Here is an 18,200-nt window from a genome sequence, read left to right as displayed (position 1 = left end):
GCCCAGGACGGGAAGGCTTGTGGGTGGCCTTCCTGCCCGGAGGCCAATTATGGCCCTTAAGTGGCCACTTAAGGGCCTCATCCCATCGCCGCTGGCATTCAACCAGCAGTGGGTGGGGGAACTTTCCATCTGGGAAAGCTGCGCAGCAAATCCTGTTGGGTTTGCCAGCGGTCTAATAGGGTGGAAAGGGGGTATTGTCCCTTGTTCACAGGTACTCTGAACGCGGGGCAATATGGCATTAGGAAGGGAGGGCCTGCAAGAAGCCACACCCCTGTCCTTGCTTCTGACCACCGCCCCCCTACTCCACCTACTCACTGCCAGCCTTCTCCCTCCAATCCCCATCACATCCACACTCACTTCTAACTGAGGATCCATTGGCGATCCTTGTGGTAGGCCTCACTATAGTACTGGCACTGACCATTGCTCCCACTGGCACTGCTGATACTGGACAGCTACCAGCCTCTGATTGGTCAGCAACTCTCAGGGTGGGGTTTCCGCCCTAATGGGGCTTAATTGGCTGGGAGGTTTGATGCTGCCCAGGAAAGTGCTTGACTGGAATGTAATAGTGTCGGGCCTCCCAGAGAAAGTGGCCCGGGACTTGCACCGGTTCTCCAACTGGTGAGGGAGATCCTCGTCACCCACATTAAATCCTGGCCCTTGTTTTGAACAGTGCCTTGGGATCTTTTATAGCCACTAAACAAGCAAACAAGGCATGGGTTCAGCATTTCTGACAAGGTAGTACTTCCTCAATATTGAGCTAAAGCTTCTGTTGATTATAGGTGCAAATGGAGCTCAAATCCATTGTGATCTGACTCAGGTGAGAGTACTACCACTGAATCAATCTGACACCATCTTGAACGCTATTCCATTCCTATTACTAAATCCTCCAAAATCCGGTGGCAAGAAAAGTCGTTCAACAACAGTGTCCTCCCCAAGCCAACCTGCTCAGTATCAAGATGCTAATCACTCAAAGCCAGCTCCACTGGGTGGGACATGTTGACTCCTGAAGCAACTGCCCTGCTCAGAGTTTGATTGTGGCAGGAGACTCCGAAGAGGACAGTGGAAATGCTTTAGGGATGTCTTCAAAGCATCCATGAAGAGGTCAAACATCCCCACTGACTCATACGAGTTTCTTGCTTGATGCCAACAAAATGGAGAAGGCTCATCTGGGAAGGCACCAAACACATTGTAGGACAATATTGGGTATGTGCTGTGGTGAAATTGAGGCGTCGAAGGGACTGCCAAACAAAAACTCATGTAACCAACCCTTCAAGTACCATCTGTTTCACATTTGGCAGAGTCCATAGATCGTGCATTGAACTTATAAGCCATTTCAGAACTGGAGTGGAAGCAAGTCATTCTCGACTCTGAGGGACTGCGTAAGAAGGTGAAGATCACTAAAACTCTCATCACTGCTTATTTGGGACCCTCTACTCTGGAACATTGCACTGAGCCCACCTTAGTCAAAGGCACAAGCATCCTGAATTTGGATTTTCATTTTTTAACCTGTTTGACTTTTCCAATTACTTTAGCACCAACTGTGATTCCTTCTTCCTCCAACTCACCTCCTCTGCAGTTCACCTGAAATATAACAACCCAAATAATGCAACATTCATTCGATCCTGTACTGGAGTTTCAACCAAGATTACGGGCTCAAGTTCTAATATGGGCTGGAACCCTGAACGTACTAACTCAACGAGTGCTGCCAACTGAGTCAAGCTGCATGTAGAGCAGGTCAGAGGCTGGGAATTCTGCGGAGAGTAACTCAACTCCTGACTCGCAAGGCCTGTCCAACATCTACAAAGCACAAGTCAGGAGTGTGATGGAACACTCTTCACTTTCCTGGATGAGCACAGCTCTCACAACACTCAAGAAGCTCAACACCATCCAGGATGAAGCAGCCCACTTGATTGGCACCCCAACCACCACCTTAAGCCTTCACAATATCAACTGTGAATACAGGATGCACTGCAGCAACTCACCAAGGCTCATTCGATAGCACCTTCCAAACTTGCGACCTCTAACAAACTGGAAGGCCAAGGGCAGCAGATACATGGAAACTTAAATCATCTTTATCTTCCTCCTGATTGACATTAGACACAGAAGCATCCTTGGTTGTTTTCTTAGAGTTAAAACCTTTTAGGAAATCCCAATAGTATGGATGATGTTAGTACACAGGCTTGAACATATCTGACTTAAACACAACTGTCATTTTCTCTGTTTAAGTTTACTGGAGGGGAAAATTTCAGCTCTCTATGTTACTGGGATAAGGACATGTCTTCAAGTGGGTTAGGCCAAATTACCAATAGTTCCAATGGCTGACAAATTAACATCAAGGCTATTCTGGCCATGCACTTCCTAATCTTAACAATAACTGTAAGAAATAATAAAAATGGAAAATGAATCTACCCAGCTATGGAGCTGACTGAGTAAGAGAATGGTTACAGCACAGGGGGAGCTGTGTCCACGCCAGCTCTCTGCAAGAGCAACACATCTACTCCAAATCCTCCTGTCCTCTCCTGTCCTGCAACTTTTTTCTTCTTCTTCAGGTGCTTACGCAATTTCCATTTGAGAGTCATGGTTGAATCTTCCTTCACCACACTCTCAGGAAATGCATTCCAGGTCCTAACCACTAGCTGCATTAAAGTTTTTCCTCATGTTGCCGCTGGTCCTATTGCCAGCCACCTTAAATCAATTTTTGTTGGTTCTTGACCCTTCTGCCAATGGGACCAGTTTCTCTTTATCTATCTGCTCTGTCTAGACTCCTCATGATTTTGAACACCTCTATCAAATCTCCTCTGAACCTTCCCTTTTCTAAGGAAAACAACCCCAACTTCTCTAATCTATCCACATATCTGAAGTCCCTCATCCCTGAGCCATTCCCGTAAATCTTTTCTGCAACCACTCTAAAGCTTTTACATCTTCCCTAAAGTGTGGTGTCCAGAATTGGCAGTGGCCTGAATTTTGTGTTTGTGAGGCATGCCTGATCGGCAGGCTGGAAGCGGCTGTGTTATCTGCTTCGGCTGAGATTGGACCCCAAACATGATTTCATGCCGGCTGGACAATTAAAGGCTTGCTAGAATGAAATGCACCCGGACATTGGAAATGTGCTGGCGGCAGGGGTGGGGACATGGCAGGCACCAGGTCCAATGGGGACTCTACGGGGCATTTAAACACACCAGAGGCAGCTCCTTGAAGGCAGCCAGGTTTTGAGGAGCCTCAGGTAGCTGAATTAGAAAGACATTTGAAATTTGCAGGAGTAATGACCACAGCACCCACTGAGCATGTAAGGTGGGAGGGCAATGCCAATGGGCACTCTGCCCCCACTTCTCGGATGAGTGCCTGTGCACTCTAGTGGAGGCAGTGAGCACCAGTCAGGACATTCTGATGCCGCTGGATGGCAAGAAGAGGCCACCACACCAGCCAAAGACGGTCTGGTCAGAGGTGGCAGCCCAGGTCAGCAGTAATGACATAGTGTGTCAGTCCTGGATTCAGTGCCTCAAACAGTTTAATGATCTTCTGCACTTGGCAAGGGTGAGTACCATGTTGGCATGGTACTGTGTGGAGATGTGGTGAAGGGTGGCTGTCCTTTGTGATGTGCAAATTTGACGGCCTCCTCAACCTTGCCCCCCTGGGGTGGGGGTGTGTGTGTGTGTGGTGAGGATGGGGCCTGGGGGTGCAAGTGCATGGTGTTGAATGTAGAAGGTGGACTAATGAATGCACTTTGTTCCGAACAGAAGGGGAGCCATGACACTGTGGAGCACAGACAAACAACTGGTGGGGTGGCCAACCTGCTCATACTGACCCAATTTGAGATGGACACCCTCAAGCTAAAGTGCCAGCGAAGAGCAAGGTCCTCAGGTCGCGGAGATGCAGGGGTGTCGGAGGAAGGTAAGAGTCCACTGGGCAGATGTGAGACTGGTGGAGAGTGCAAACAATGTAAGATTGTCTCATCCCAAATGAAGACTTCTAGGCAAGAGTCCCCAGTGATCCAGAAATCAAGGTGCAGTTGTCCCTAGTCTCACCCACCTGCCTATCATGCACATTGACTACGTGATAATACTGACATATTGTCTTCCCCCCTCAAATGAGCCGTCCTCCAGAGGCTGCCAGGACCCCGACGACCTTCACTTGACACCTGAGGAGCAGCCGCAAGCTGATCAACCAGCGTAACATCGTCTCTCACTACCAGACACCAGCGCAGATACAAGAACATCAGTGGGTATTAGTTCGTCGGCTCAGATGGTAATGCACAGCACACTCGCATGAGGAGCTGGTGGAGGCAGAGAGTGCCCAGGGCACCAGCTGTCAGAGGACTGCTGGAGACCAGGACAATGCTGAGTCTGAGGCAGATGATGAGCCTCTGGAGTCGTCCATCAGGCAGCAAATACTGGATGTCCAGCAGGATGCGTGGGAAGATCTGGTGGAGATCCCTGAGGATCTGAGCGCCATGGTCTCTGTCATGGAGGAGTCCATGAGGAGCTGGAGCACAGCATTGACCGAGCTCCAAGCGTACAGCCTCCTCCACTGAGAGAGTGACGACTCTCATGGGGAGGCAGCTCCAGGAACAGAATTAGGGGTTCGTGTAGTCATGCTCAGACTTGCAAACCCGCACACTCAAGGTCACTGCGTGTGTGAGAGGTGGATGAGGTACCTAGTCTCTCCATCCGTCCATCAACGCTGAGCAAGGAGGTCCATACGTACCTCACGCTGGTGGACAACCTGCTGTCGCCTCTCTGGGCTCCTCTCATGGTCTCCAGGCAAGGGTGGCAGCTCCTTCGCCCCTCTGCCAGTGACCATGGCATCTTTTAAGGCTGTGATAACTGATGAGTGCCCAGCTATGTCACTGGTCACCCTCCCAGGCCCCGCCGGTCAGAGTACGACCTCCAAGGTCATCAGGGTCGAAATAACAGCAGAGTCAGCAATCGGCCTGCAATGGTGCTGTCAGCGAGGGGGGTGGGCCTGCAACAAGATGCAGCACTCACAAACGTAAGTTTAAGAGCACAGGATGGGGTTTTCACGGGTGACATTTTTTCACTTGATCAGTGTTACCTATTGTTTTTGTGTGACATTAGTAACAAAATGACATTATGTTCCTTTTTTGCAACTCTAGAAAAGATATATATATAGATTTTGTTTCAATGTCCTGAGTGTCCTTCATGTTTTCCATAGATGCAGGGCGCGTCAGTGCCTTATGGTAGACAGCAAGGGCAGCAAACTAGTCTATTTGTGAATTCTTTATCATTATTGAACTCTTTTCCTGAAAGTTCACTGTGCAGTGTGCTGTTGAGATTGAAACTTTCCTTCTCTCAAGCAACCTGATTTGCTGCTTCATCTGGATGCTGGACAATGAGGTCCTGTGGCTTCATAATAATAAACTGTTCAGTGCTTCTTTGGGACATAGCAGAGTGTTTCTACCCATCATTACTAAAACTGACTGCTCCTAATGTTGTCTACCGTACTGTTCCAAGCTATTAATGTATCAAATTGTGTAATTATGTAGCAAAATGCCTTTGGTCCATTTGTAAATCTAATGTACATTACAACAAAAAGCAAGTTGCCCATTGAGTTGTAATAAAATATTCAGTTATGAGATCCTTGGTTTCCAACAATTGACTGGTTCTGCTGATTTACTAATGTGAATGCTTTGACTTGCAAGAGTTTCACAAACAGTTTGCCATGAAGGACAGTAAAGGGATATTTAAAGTGCAACAAGTGGATGTCAGGTTAGTAGGGAGATGAGTTCCTAGGGCTAAATGGCCTTTTCTAATCCTTGACTTTTCTTATATCATATATGTGCCACGTGCCATGTTTCTGACATTATGTCCCATTTTAACTGCTGCTTGATCTGAAGATGTAAAGTTGGTCTTTGAGGTTCTAGAAGCCTTATTGCTTTATCTGAATTAATGAATGAACTGACTTCTTAGGAAAGTTACAGCTGATTAATACAGCCCAATTAAGAAAGATGTTATACAATCCCATAATTCCATTGGTGTCTAACTAATTATGGAGAAGAAGAAAACAAAATGCAACAAAAAGTCATTTTCATTGAGAACTGAATCAAACAATTACTTACAAATAAATGATAATTCTTCCACTGTCTGGACAAACACACAATCTTAGATAGGACAGCACAGAGGAAATATCCAAATGGGACATTAACTCTAATGTCGCTGCCATTCTCTGATATCTTTAGTTACTTGGGTAACAATCGTTGAGTAGGCCTTGGTAACCTCACAAATTTGACTTTGAGATGTTATCCTGCTTGGTACTGACCTCAAGATGTCCTTTGTGTTCCATTGATTCTAAGCCATATTCTATATCTAGGAACACAAGATTGTTTGAATCTTGTTGATGCGGTCCACTGACGATGGATCATTTGAACTCACTGATTTGAGAACTATTTGTACAAGTTCTCATGAACAAGGCACACATTTGTTGACTCTGGACATCACAGTCAGTTTTCTGGAGCTTTCAGACAACCAAACATATTGGCAATGGCACCCTGATGTATAAAGCAATAAATAGCTTACTTATATTCAGTCCAGGATCTAGAGTGTCTACATCCAAAATCATGGAGCTGAAACAAGAGAACGCTCTATTCTACACGTGATGTAGAATTTATCCTACCATGGGCCCACCTCCTCAAGCTCCAGATGAAAATTCTATGTAAATATTTGTTGATCCCTAAAAGGAATCTTTCAAAATTCTAGAATTTCCTTCTTCACATCTCTATTCTTCACTCTGCCTACCGCTGATATCCTCTACTCTATCTCCAGCTCCAGCACCACACAATATCCAATTATGGGTTATCATATAATTTTTATCAGAAAATTCCGTTCCATTAAAAACCAGTGAGCTGAAATTCTGTGGGGTTTTGGCTGGACTTCCACAGGTGACTGGCAGAATCCTCATGGAATTCAAACACCCAAGTATCTCTCAAGTATTTTTTGAAGAAGTAGAACAATGCAGCATCAGTGCTTTTGTTGCCAAGAGTCTGTTTCACATTTCCAGTCTGATGTAAAGGATGAACGTTTTTAATCTCGGTTATTTAACATTTGCTAAGGCTAAACCTGTGGCCTCTTGTTCTTTCTCACATTCTGTTAAGTAAACTACACACATCTACACTATCTGTACCTCTCATCATTTTGAAGATTTGGATCATGTCGGTCCCAGTCTTCTTTTCTCCAATTCAGAGAGGTTCAACAATGTTTGTTTGCCATGAGTCCTGGCTCATGGAATTATCTTTTTCCTTCTTCTCTGAACCATCTTCAACATATGAATGTTTATTTCAGTAAAGGATGTCCAAACTTACACACAATATTATGTTGTGTAAGGCACGTTTGCCTCTTATTGTGCTGGTCATAAAAGGTCACCTGGATGCAGCATACAAAGGAAAACTGGGAAAGGAGGATTGTACATGAAAAACAGAGCCTGTCCATTGTGTGATGTGCCTAATTGATCTTTAATGGGTAAGCAGAATTAGTTTCCTGTACAAAGTTAAAACATCTTGTTCCAATTTATAGCCCAAAGCTCCTAATAGGAGCAAATTTGACCAAATTTAATTACGACAGCTTTACATTGGGAAATTTCCAGTGAATGGTCAATGAACATTATCCAGTTTTTTCACCTTTGCTAAAGGATTGTGTAGACGCTTCCTATTCCAATACGCATTAGCCTTACAATTATATACATTGAAATCCAACAACCATGCATTAGCTCTTCTGCTTTTCCCTTTCTGAATTAGTTTGTGTACAGTTTTTTTACTCATTTTTGCCAGTTGGGCAAAAGTTGGGAACATCCACAAATGTTTTAATACTAACCCACTGCTGCAATTTTAAAAAATTAATTCAAGGGATGTGGGAATCACTGGTAATACGAGATAATTATGGATGAGGGAGACTATATGGCCCATCTCTGTTCATCTGCCCACAATGAGCCTCCAGTCCCTCTACTGTTGCATCCAATTTGTTCTTAAATGATTCTGAGGTTTGTATTTCCATCTGCTCCATCTAAGAGACTATAGGTCATTGTGTGTAGAAGGTCTTCCTACTAATCTTAAGTTGCCTTTCTTGAGTTTAAACCCGTGAACTCCAATATTCTATTCTCAGAGTTTAACTTATCTTTTAAATACCATTTACAATCAATATACCTCTATAAAGTAAACACTTGGATAGGCTTTATTAATGTTCAAAAGCCCAAAGGGGAGAAATTGAACCTTGTTGGACCTGTTTCATGGGCTTAGGATGAGCGCAACAAAAGTCAATTATGGGCACCAATATCCTGCACCTGACTTCAGTGGAAAAGAAATTCAGGTGTTGTGTAAATCAGGCTGTTCTCTGGCTATTGCCCATTTTATATCACTGCCCAGGACCAATTCAATCCTTCCCCCGTTCAAAAAAAAAGGTTGTTTAATTTTTCTCAATTTGCTCCACTATCTGCAAAATGGAGATTATAATGAATGAGGAAATAATGTGTATGATATTTCACAAATATAACTGTTTTTCTGAATATGAATTACAGACATACTTGTTGCTTCTATTGCTTTGAACTTGAAAGTGAATGTGCTATGAACTAGCACAAGAAGCCATAATTCACCACTAGCCATCTATATATCTGTACCTGCCTATAAACTGGCTTTGTATAAAGAGGTTTAAGAACATGTCGTCTACAGGTGACGAGGGATTACAGGACAACAGATAATTGGACTAGGGTGTGGAAAGATAATTCAGTACGCATTTTAAAATCATGTGCTTACAATTTCCTCGAGGTTTCTCCCAATCAGCTGGTGTAACTTTGGTGAAAAGATTGATGGAAACCCCAGACAATTAATCTAAACAGCATTTTCATTGATCGCCAGATGAAGCTACGGCAGCAATCAAGAGAAACCCCAGGAAATTCCCAGCAATATATTTTGTCCTTATTTTTATACTGTAGTTCCATTATAAATTTCTATGCCTGGATTTATAATGGAAGCTTGTAATGCTTGCAAGAGGGTACAATTACAAGATGTCAAGTATGGGCAGTTTCCATTAAAAGTGTGAACATATGAAGTTGACAGGAAGTGTAAGCAGATGTAATACATACATACTCGTGCTAGGGTTGCCAACTCTGGTTAGACGTCTTTCAGCAGGTTTCATCACATGACCTCTCACCTTCAACTACCCTGCCTAATCCAACAGTCTTTTTCCCATCTCCAATATATTAGTAATTAATAAACAAACATTTCCAAATAAAATGCCTCTGTGATTTTTTTCTCTTAAATTGCTCACCAGGAGGTGAATATTTAAAACCTGGAGAGTTCAGGAAAATCCTGCAGAGTGTGCAACCCTAGTGTAAACACACTTTTCTCATTGCATCACAACGATATTAAGGTATATCAATCACTATTTACCTAATTGTTTTGGAACTATTGAATATTTTTTGCCACTATATTTCAAGATATAAAAAATCAAAATATAACTATTCCCATATTTTACTTAGATCTAATGCAACTAACAAAAACAATTTAAGCATGTAATAATAGCCCTTTGACCCCCATCTAAAATGTGAAGCTGTGGTTTAGGCTTTATATGCAACTACTGACCACTAACCCATTATTGCAGTAGTCATTCCAGTCAACACTCTGTGGTGGAGGATTTCGGCAAACTGAACGAACACAGTCCATTGTTGGAGTAGCAACAGGTGCAGCTGTAGATGTTGAGTTGATTATGTTCTGAAACTCAGATTGTAAGAACCCCTGAAGCAGAAAATAACAAGGATTTTCAAGGTTGTCAATCATGAAACAATGAAAAGAATAAGATCAAAAGTGGATTCACTGAGATTTTTTTATTCTCAAGCTTCCTGTTGACAAATAATCATTCTGATTGGGGTGGGGGAGGGGGGAAGAGGAACAAAAAGTTCAATTTTGCATTTTAACTAACAATGTATTTACAATACCAGGAGGACACTTGGATTATTGAATGAATGTTGATCTTTGAAGCTTCAAATGCTTGCTATTTACACCCTGTAATTACTTTTTAAGGGCCGTTAATGTCAGATGTTATCCCAGCAAAAACATATTGGTTTACTATATTTGCTATTCTGTACCATTCCCTTCTCCCTAGCTACTGGGAAAATATTTGCTATCACCCAAAAGCAATTCATTCATTTTAGTCAAAGTAAATATTTAAAAATTACAATTTAGTACTGAAAGCCGGAAAATATAATGTAACAGATGGTTGTTATCAATACAACAGTTGTGATGAATAAACTAACTAGCAGCTCACATTAATGATAGTCAATATTTTTTCTGTTTGTTAACTTGTGGCCCTTGAGAATCCATACACTAACTACATCACATAGGTAGTTTGCCTTCTATCTTCTCTGGATCTCAGATAAATATACAAAACAAAGGTTTGCTGGTACTGTTTCAAAAATAAAAATGTAATTCTAGAAAATGGGGGCCTCCTCGATTTTATACCTTATCCTGGGATCTGTGGTATTTATATATTCCAGGCAGGAGTCCACATCATTTAAAGGGACAGTGGGCCACCTGCCTCAGGTAGAAGTGGGAGGGGGGGTCAATGGTGGGAAGGGAAGGAACTTGCAGCGAAACTGGAACCTACAGCTCAGACCTAACAGGTTCAAAAATATAATTAAGTCTTGCTACTTTCCAATTAGGCCAGCTTTCCAAAAGCAATTCATTGCTCCACTCCCCACCTCGCAATTTCAATTACAATATATACTGCATCCCAGCATAACCAGGCTCTAACCCAAATTTTACCCTTGTCTATCCAGAAAACTTCACTTCACAACCTCCGGGCTATTGGAAATTTGGGACTAATGCTTCAATTTTTAATCCTCTTACTATTCATTTCCTCACTGTATTTCCTTTCTGTTGAACTGATCAACTTTGCGATTAATTTGGGTGGACATAAAGGAAGGTGGATGGGTTGGTGTATTTCCTTTGATGTGCCCATTATAAATACTAACAATACTTCTCAGTAGTGTTCCGGTAAGCTGATATTCTCTTAAGTATTTAAGTAACAGGTTGGGGAAATGCAATTAATTTATTCCAATGTGTCCTACATCTTTAATGTCATCATTATATTGTGCTTGCCAATGGAGTATTGGCAGCATCTGTGAAGTGGTGTGAAGGGAAAGTATATCAGCATACAGCCTCACTGTTATGGCGAGGGACAGAATTACACTTAAGCATGCTCAAATCAAGGCAGAGTGCACAACTTAGTGACATAATTCTGCCACTGCCAGACTGGCTTTTTACGAGAGAAAAGTCTGTCGGTTGACTAAGATGGAAACAATTAAGCAAAAAAAAGGTACTGTAGTACAGCAACTGTGTGTGGAATTTATATTCCACAAATGGATAAGAAGCAGATTTATGTATGCAGTGAGTTCCTGATTTCACTGCCCAATAGAGAGAAAAATAGGGCAAGTCTGAGTTTGAGCCATTTTAAGCTGCTTTCTCAGATTTTGTCGTGCTAGATACAATAGATAGGCAGAGGTCTTGGTGCAGATTCTTGCTTCCCAGTATAACACAAATGGTGTGTTAGGTAGGGGATCTAATGAAAGGAAATAAGAAACTGATTAAAGTAGAGGCTTGAGAAACCTTTGCTATTATCAAAAATCTTTAGCATTTCTGGTGCAATAGTTAACAGCCCTGCAAATAAAAATAGATATTAATTACTGTGATTTCTAAAATTAATAATCATGGTCATCTCCTTCAGATAATAAAGGTCAAAATAGAATATTTGTTTGGCAGTTTACAACACTTGAACATTAATGCATTTGTTTCGACATGTAGTTCACTAAACAACTTGAGTTGAATCAAGTTTAAGAGAGAAGAAAGGATAAGGTGGAGTACTTATTGTTTTTTCTAGCTGTCATTGCTATTTTAATCTTGATAAATATAAATGCAATTGGAGTTAATCTCTGGAACATACATTTGGATCTGGCTGAAAGAGCAGGCAGCAGGTGGCTGGGTATTTTATTTAACTCTATCTATTAATGTATTGTTCTCCAAACTACTCTCTTTCCTTCACTCACAAAGGCACCATCTGCTTCTCTTTCATCTTCATGAGTCTCAACTAACCAAAATTCAGTCTAACACAGCTTTTGTTGGAAGTTCACAGAAAAGAAATACTAAAAAAGGCCAAAAAAATAGCAATTCCAGAGACAGCAGAAAATTAATGAAAAGAAAAAGACATTCATCCTTTGCACAGAAACACTGGGTATTCAAGAATACAACAATAAATCTTAAAATTATATATATATATATATATATATACACACACATATATATATATATGTATATATATATATGCATTTGCTAGAGGAAATTTTGCTTTTAACCAAATACACTTAACGGAAGTCACAGAACCCTTAAGGCTACTTCTAATTTCACTTCTGAAAACTATTTTGAATTTAATTTATATTAATAAACTCACAGCATATTTTTACATTTTTCATTCTTTGTTTTGAACTCTCTCAAGATTCAAATTATGTATTTCAATTTGGTCACATTTCCACTTCTAGGATAAGATTGCAAATGAAATAGATGTAGTTTGTGTTCAAAAACTCTCTTCAGGTTACAAGAGCTGAAGTAGAACACTGTGCCAAGAAAACAGCAGTGACTGTTCTTTATCAGCCATTCATGAAGTCTGATGAAAGATAAATTGAGCTTAAAAATTAATGCAAAGAAGTCTAATTACACAATACTGGACATTTTACAGTTTGATCCTGCAGCAACAATTACCAGATGTTTTTCTGTGATTGGTGGCATCCATGCCTAGAATTTTAAATTTCATTTTCATGTGCGAGACCGGAATCAAAAGGGGGGGCCCGATAGAGATTAATTTGGTGTCAGAGGGGACATTTGCTCTGTAATTAGATTTTTGAGTCCTAGCAATTTGCTCTGCTGCTGTGCTAAGTCTTATGAAGCCTGCAGCAAAACAGAACACTGATCTTCATCTCTGCACTTTACTGTGAACTAATTTCATTTCCTGCCTATCTGAAGAGGTGTTTTCATCAGGCATCAGGGCTTTTGTCTTCGTGGCTGATTTATTCATCAATCTCAATGTGATTTTGTTTTTTTTACAACCTTGAAATTACATCCAAATCCACACACATCTGTTTATTACATGAGAAAATTGAAAATCTGTCTTTGTAATATCATACAAAGATTTTTCCACAAGGTTATACAGCAAGTCGACAGATATTAATGATTTCATTTTTGCAGATTCTTTTTCTTGCAGTGAACAGAATAACAAGGAGGATTGGTTTATCTGAGCAAATATTCCAGCCTTGTGACTTTAGTGTTTTTGAATCTGAAGTATTCTCAAGTGTACATGTAAAGCCTTCCAGGATTTTCCATATGTAATCCATAATTTAGCTAGTATTTTTTGCACAATAATTTAATATATGATCTCTAAAGTAAGCCCCATATTAAATATCTTGCATCAGGTTAAATTGAGCATATTCAACAACACTACGCTGTAAAACATGCTTTTTGTCCAGCTGTAATTATAATGATTGAAAATGACTGGAGTCAAGAATAATACTGCAACAGCCTTTGAAAGCTAAAATTTCCACAGAGGTTTAACATTTAGAAAACTAGATTTTTTTTTAATGAAGGAGTAGACATTGTAATGTACCACCAAACCATAAAATCCAAAAGGCTCCAGGTTTAGGAAGTTACCATCAACCTCATCACCCCCTGGGCTAGGGAAAGAAGGGAACATTAGCTGGGCTCATGCACATGATTGCCATTCAGTGACTGATGCCAGACTCTGCATATAAATGAAGGGAGCGCAAAGGTCAGACTGTGATGCTTTCCACAGTTAAATAGCTTATTGCATTTCACTGTCTATGCTTAGATATGAAAAATTCTTATTTTAGGGTGGTATCAGAAAACTATCGGCATCCTGTATGTCTTGTAGTGACCAAAAAAATCATACACAAAGGCAGTGGCCATGTGCATCAAATCTATGTTTTCATTTTTCTCTTGGTATTTATTACAAGTGGAGACGGTAAAGGTAATGGATGGAGTGAAAACTGATAGGCAGGATGTACTGAAAAGCTGGCTGCACTTAGAGTGCAAAAGTTGCCTGGTCTGAATGGTCTACATCCCAGGTTGCTAAAGGAAATTGGGGTGGAGATAGCGGAAGAGCTTGCCATAATCTGCCAAGCTTCCCTAGATATGGGGGAGATCCCAGAGGATTGGAGTGCAGTAATTGTGACACCCTTACTTAAGAAAGGGTGTAAGGACACTACAGGGCAGTGAGTTTATCATTTGTGGTGAGTAAGATTTTAGAAACAATAATTGGGGGAAAATCAACCGACAATTGAAGAGTTTGAGTTAATTAGGGATAGCCAGCACGGATTTGTAAAAGGCAAATTTGTTTGACTAATTGAATACTTTGACAGAGGTGATGAGGCAAAAGCAATGCATGTTGTCTATATGAATTTTAAGAAAATGTTTGGCAAAGTGCCACATAAAAAGCAGAAAATCAAAACTGTAGCTCATGGGGTAAGAGAGTCAGTGTCAGCACGGATAAAAAAATTGGCTTAAGAGCAGAAAATAGCAAGTTGCGGAAAATGGTTGCTTTTCAGGCTGGAGGATGTAGATAGTGGTGCACCCCAATGGTCAGTGCTGGAGCCATAGATAAATAACTTGGATATTTGAATACAGACTAGAATTTCAAAATTTGTCGAAGATAGCAACCTCAGAGAAGTGGCAAACAGTAAGGATGATATAAATCGACTGCAACAGGAGCTAGTTGGGCCAAGAGAATGGACAGGCAAGTGGCAGATGGAATTTAATGTAGAGAAGTGTGAGGTGATGCATTTTGGCAGAGGACATAGGAAGAGGAATATAGGCTTAATGGCACAGTTCGAAAGGGTGTGCTGGCACAGAGGGACCCTGGGGCGCATGTGCATAGATCTTCGAAGGTGACATATTGAAAGGGTGGCTAGCAAAGCATATGGAATCTTGGGCTTCATAATTAGAGGCAAGAAAAAAAATCAAAATACTGCGGATGCTGGAAATCTGAAACAGGAACAGAAAATGCTGGAAATATTCAGCAGGTCTGGCAGCATTTGTGGGGAGTGAAGCAAAGTTAATGCTTCGAGTCCATTATGACTCTTCTTCCAAACTGGATGAAAGCTTTGGTCTAGAATAGGTGCTAATAGCAGAATAAAGGTCAGCACTGTCTGAAAGCAAAATAGCAGAATGTGTTAATAGCAGAAAAAGAGGAAAGCTTTCATCTTTATGTTATCATTACCACTCCCTTTGCCTTGTGTTCCATGACATCTTTGTTATTTAATCTTTCCTGCCCTCCAACCTATCCCTGACCTTCTATTTTACTCCACCTGCCCCTCCCTTTTTTAACAGCATAAAAGCCATTACATTTCTACCTCTTTCAAGTTCCAAAGAGAGTCATAGTGGACTCGAAATATTAACTTTGTCTCTCTCCGCAGATGCTGCCAGATCTACTGAGTTTTTCCAGCATTTTCTGTATTTGTTTCATAACGAGAGGTATTGAGTACAAAAGCAGGGAAGTTATGCTGAACCTTTCTAAAGCTCTGTTTAGGTCACAACCAGAGTATTCCATCCAGTTCTGACCACCACACTTTAGGAAGGATGTGACAATCCTTGAGAGGGTGCAGAGGAGGTTTACCAGAACGGTTCCAGGTATTATTTACAAGGTTAGGTTGGAGAAGCTGGGATTGCTTTCCTTGATACAAAGGAGATTAAGAAAACGTTTGATGGAGCTTTACAAGATTATGACGGGTTTGGATAAGGTAGACAAAGAAAAGCTGTTCCCATTAGCTGATTGTACAAGCACTAGGGGACACAGATTTAAAGGTTTTGGGCAAGAGGTGCAGGGCAGATGTAAGGAAGAAACCATTTACACAGCAAGTTGTAACAACATGGAACTCATGACCCATGAGTGTGGTGGAAGCCAGGACAATGAATGGTTTCAAAAGGAAATTGGATGGGCACTTGAGGGAAATAAATTTGCAGGGCTATGAGGATAGATGAGGAGGAATGGTACTGATTGGAAGACCCTGCAGACGGCTGGCATGGACTCGTTGGACAGAGTAGCCCCCTTCTGTGCAGTAATGACTCTTTGATTTAATCCTATGAATCTTTCTTCAGCTGGGAAGATGTTATTATTTAAATAACTGATGTTTTTGAGCATCCTTGCCTGGTAGGAAGTATGATTGAAGCTACCTGGTAGATTGACTACTCTCTTTTCTCTCTTACCACTCCTTTTTGCCATTGGTGTGCACCATCACAATATGGTTATCCACTTAATTATCTTCAAACTAGTGAAAATTAACCAACCCGCTAACCAAGCTTAGCGACTAAAACCACAGTTTTATCATTAAGATGGAACAGCTTGACTGTTTTGAGCTATCTCACCACCCTGACATTGATCAATATAACCTAATATTCGATTCGTACTCTAAATACAAAGATTTTATTTTGTTTTGCTAGTTACACATATGTACTGACCTGCTGCATTGTTGCTGAGTGCAGGGGAGGTTGAACCTGCATTGATAGCTGGTGATTTCCTATTTGTTGAGACATGACAGAAGTCTGCTGTTGGTGAAGCTGGTGCTGTTGCATGGATAGCTGGTGCAGAGGTGGGCTGATCTGAAGAGATGGAGGTGGAGAGACGGTCATATTTGCTATAGAAACAGTCACTGGCATCTGACCATTGGGTTTGGGGGCAATACTCCGAGACAGGTTAGGATGCATGGTAGATATGTGAGGGTTCATACCAGGCTGTTGATGATAGGCACCTGAACCAAGGTACATTGGAGAGGGGGCTTGTGAGTGACCAGAAAACACTGGCTGCTTTGAATTCATCATCTGAGAAGTCTGGGATGTCTTTGTATCAATTGGGTCATTGTAGCTCTGTAGAGAAGATCACCAAGATTGTTAACTGTTAGCTGGTTGTAGTGAATTTACTAATAATAAAATACGCTGGTGATTATCTTAAATAATTATTTAATATTTTCCCTTTTCTTTTGTGCATATTAATTCCCAGTATTACATAGATAGTTTAAAGAAATTGTATTAAATGTGCAAGAGACTGTCCTGTAGAATTAATGTCATGACCTTTACTCTTCTCTGACTACAGTCATATCTAAATAAAAAAAATCAGAATACATCAAGACACAGTATTCATCAAACTGTACTCAATGCCTTTGTCAAACGTTTAGATAGTTAATTTTAATTTATTTGGTGAATTAAATTTCTTTGGAAAGTTTTTACATCTCATTTTTTTCTCTTATTTCTCTTTGCAAATATGTGATGAACTAACAGCACTATACGAAATCTAGGGGCTGAATCTTTGGCTCGGCAAGCGGGGGCGGGGCCTGCTTGACAAGGCATAAAATGACGCGGGGTGACGTCGGGCGTGCATCCCGACGTTACCGTGCTTCATTTAGATTTTCAGTTCGGCGGGCGCGCAGCCGACTCGGCTGCACACCCGCCGAACTGTCAAAGGCCTGTTAAGGCCATTAATGAACTAATTAAGCCTATTGAGGAAGCTGCCCATCCAACCTTAAGGTTGGCGGGCAGGCGAAGAGCCCAGGCGGCTTTCGCATTTTTCATGGAGCCTCATCCACGAGTGGGATAAAGTTTCATGAATTATTTAAAATTTTCAGAAAAATTCTTATTAAAATTAAGGCACATGTCCCAGCTCATATGACAGTTTCACATGAGGGGACATGTCATAAAAATTTTTACAAAACTTTAATGAACTGTTAAAACGTAAAACTAATCCCCCTAAGGCGTCTCTGTACCTCAGGGAGATTTCTGCACTCCTTCGCATGCATGCGCGCGAAAGTGTGCACTCCCGACTCAGGGAACCCCTCTCCCGCCTGCACAGGGAGCGCACAGCGCTTCCGGGCGCGCATCATGCTGGGCTGGCCTTAATTGGCCCGCCCACGTAAAATGGTGGCGCGGACCTGATCGGAGGCGCCGATTGGGTCCGTGCCCGCCCGCACACAACCCCCCCGACGAGGGGAAAGTTCTATTCTAGGTATTCTGCCATAGGCTCATAAGAAATAGGAGCAAGTGAGGCAATTTGGCCCATCATGCCAGTCATAAAGTTATTGTTGGCAGAGAGTTAAAGACACAGACACAAGTATGCACACGTCAAACAGATGCAGAGATAATCTAAATG

General features: G+C 41.5%; 1 protein-coding gene across 2 annotated transcripts in view; it reads right to left on the bottom strand.

Moving 5' to 3' along the window:
* The window catches only part of tox (thymocyte selection-associated high mobility group box), a 297,637-nt gene that overhangs the window by 8,617 nt on the left and 270,820 nt on the right, over nt 1-18,200 (bottom strand). For both annotated transcript variants that reach the window (XM_078540444.1, XM_078540445.1), the window contains exons 7-8: nt 16,520-16,924; nt 9,594-9,739 (exon numbers count right to left, since the gene is read on the bottom strand). In XM_078540444.1, the coding sequence (XP_078396570.1) occupies nt 9,594-9,739; nt 16,520-16,924 (551 nt within the window). The remainder of the gene's footprint in view (nt 1-9,593; nt 9,740-16,519; nt 16,925-18,200) is intronic.

This window comes from Cetorhinus maximus, chromosome 4 (assembly GCF_964194155.1).
Source record: "Cetorhinus maximus chromosome 4, sCetMax3.hap1.1, whole genome shotgun sequence".
Classification (NCBI taxonomy): domain Eukaryota; kingdom Metazoa; phylum Chordata; class Chondrichthyes; order Lamniformes; family Cetorhinidae; genus Cetorhinus; species Cetorhinus maximus.
This window is presented reverse-complemented; position numbering and strand designations above follow the sequence as displayed.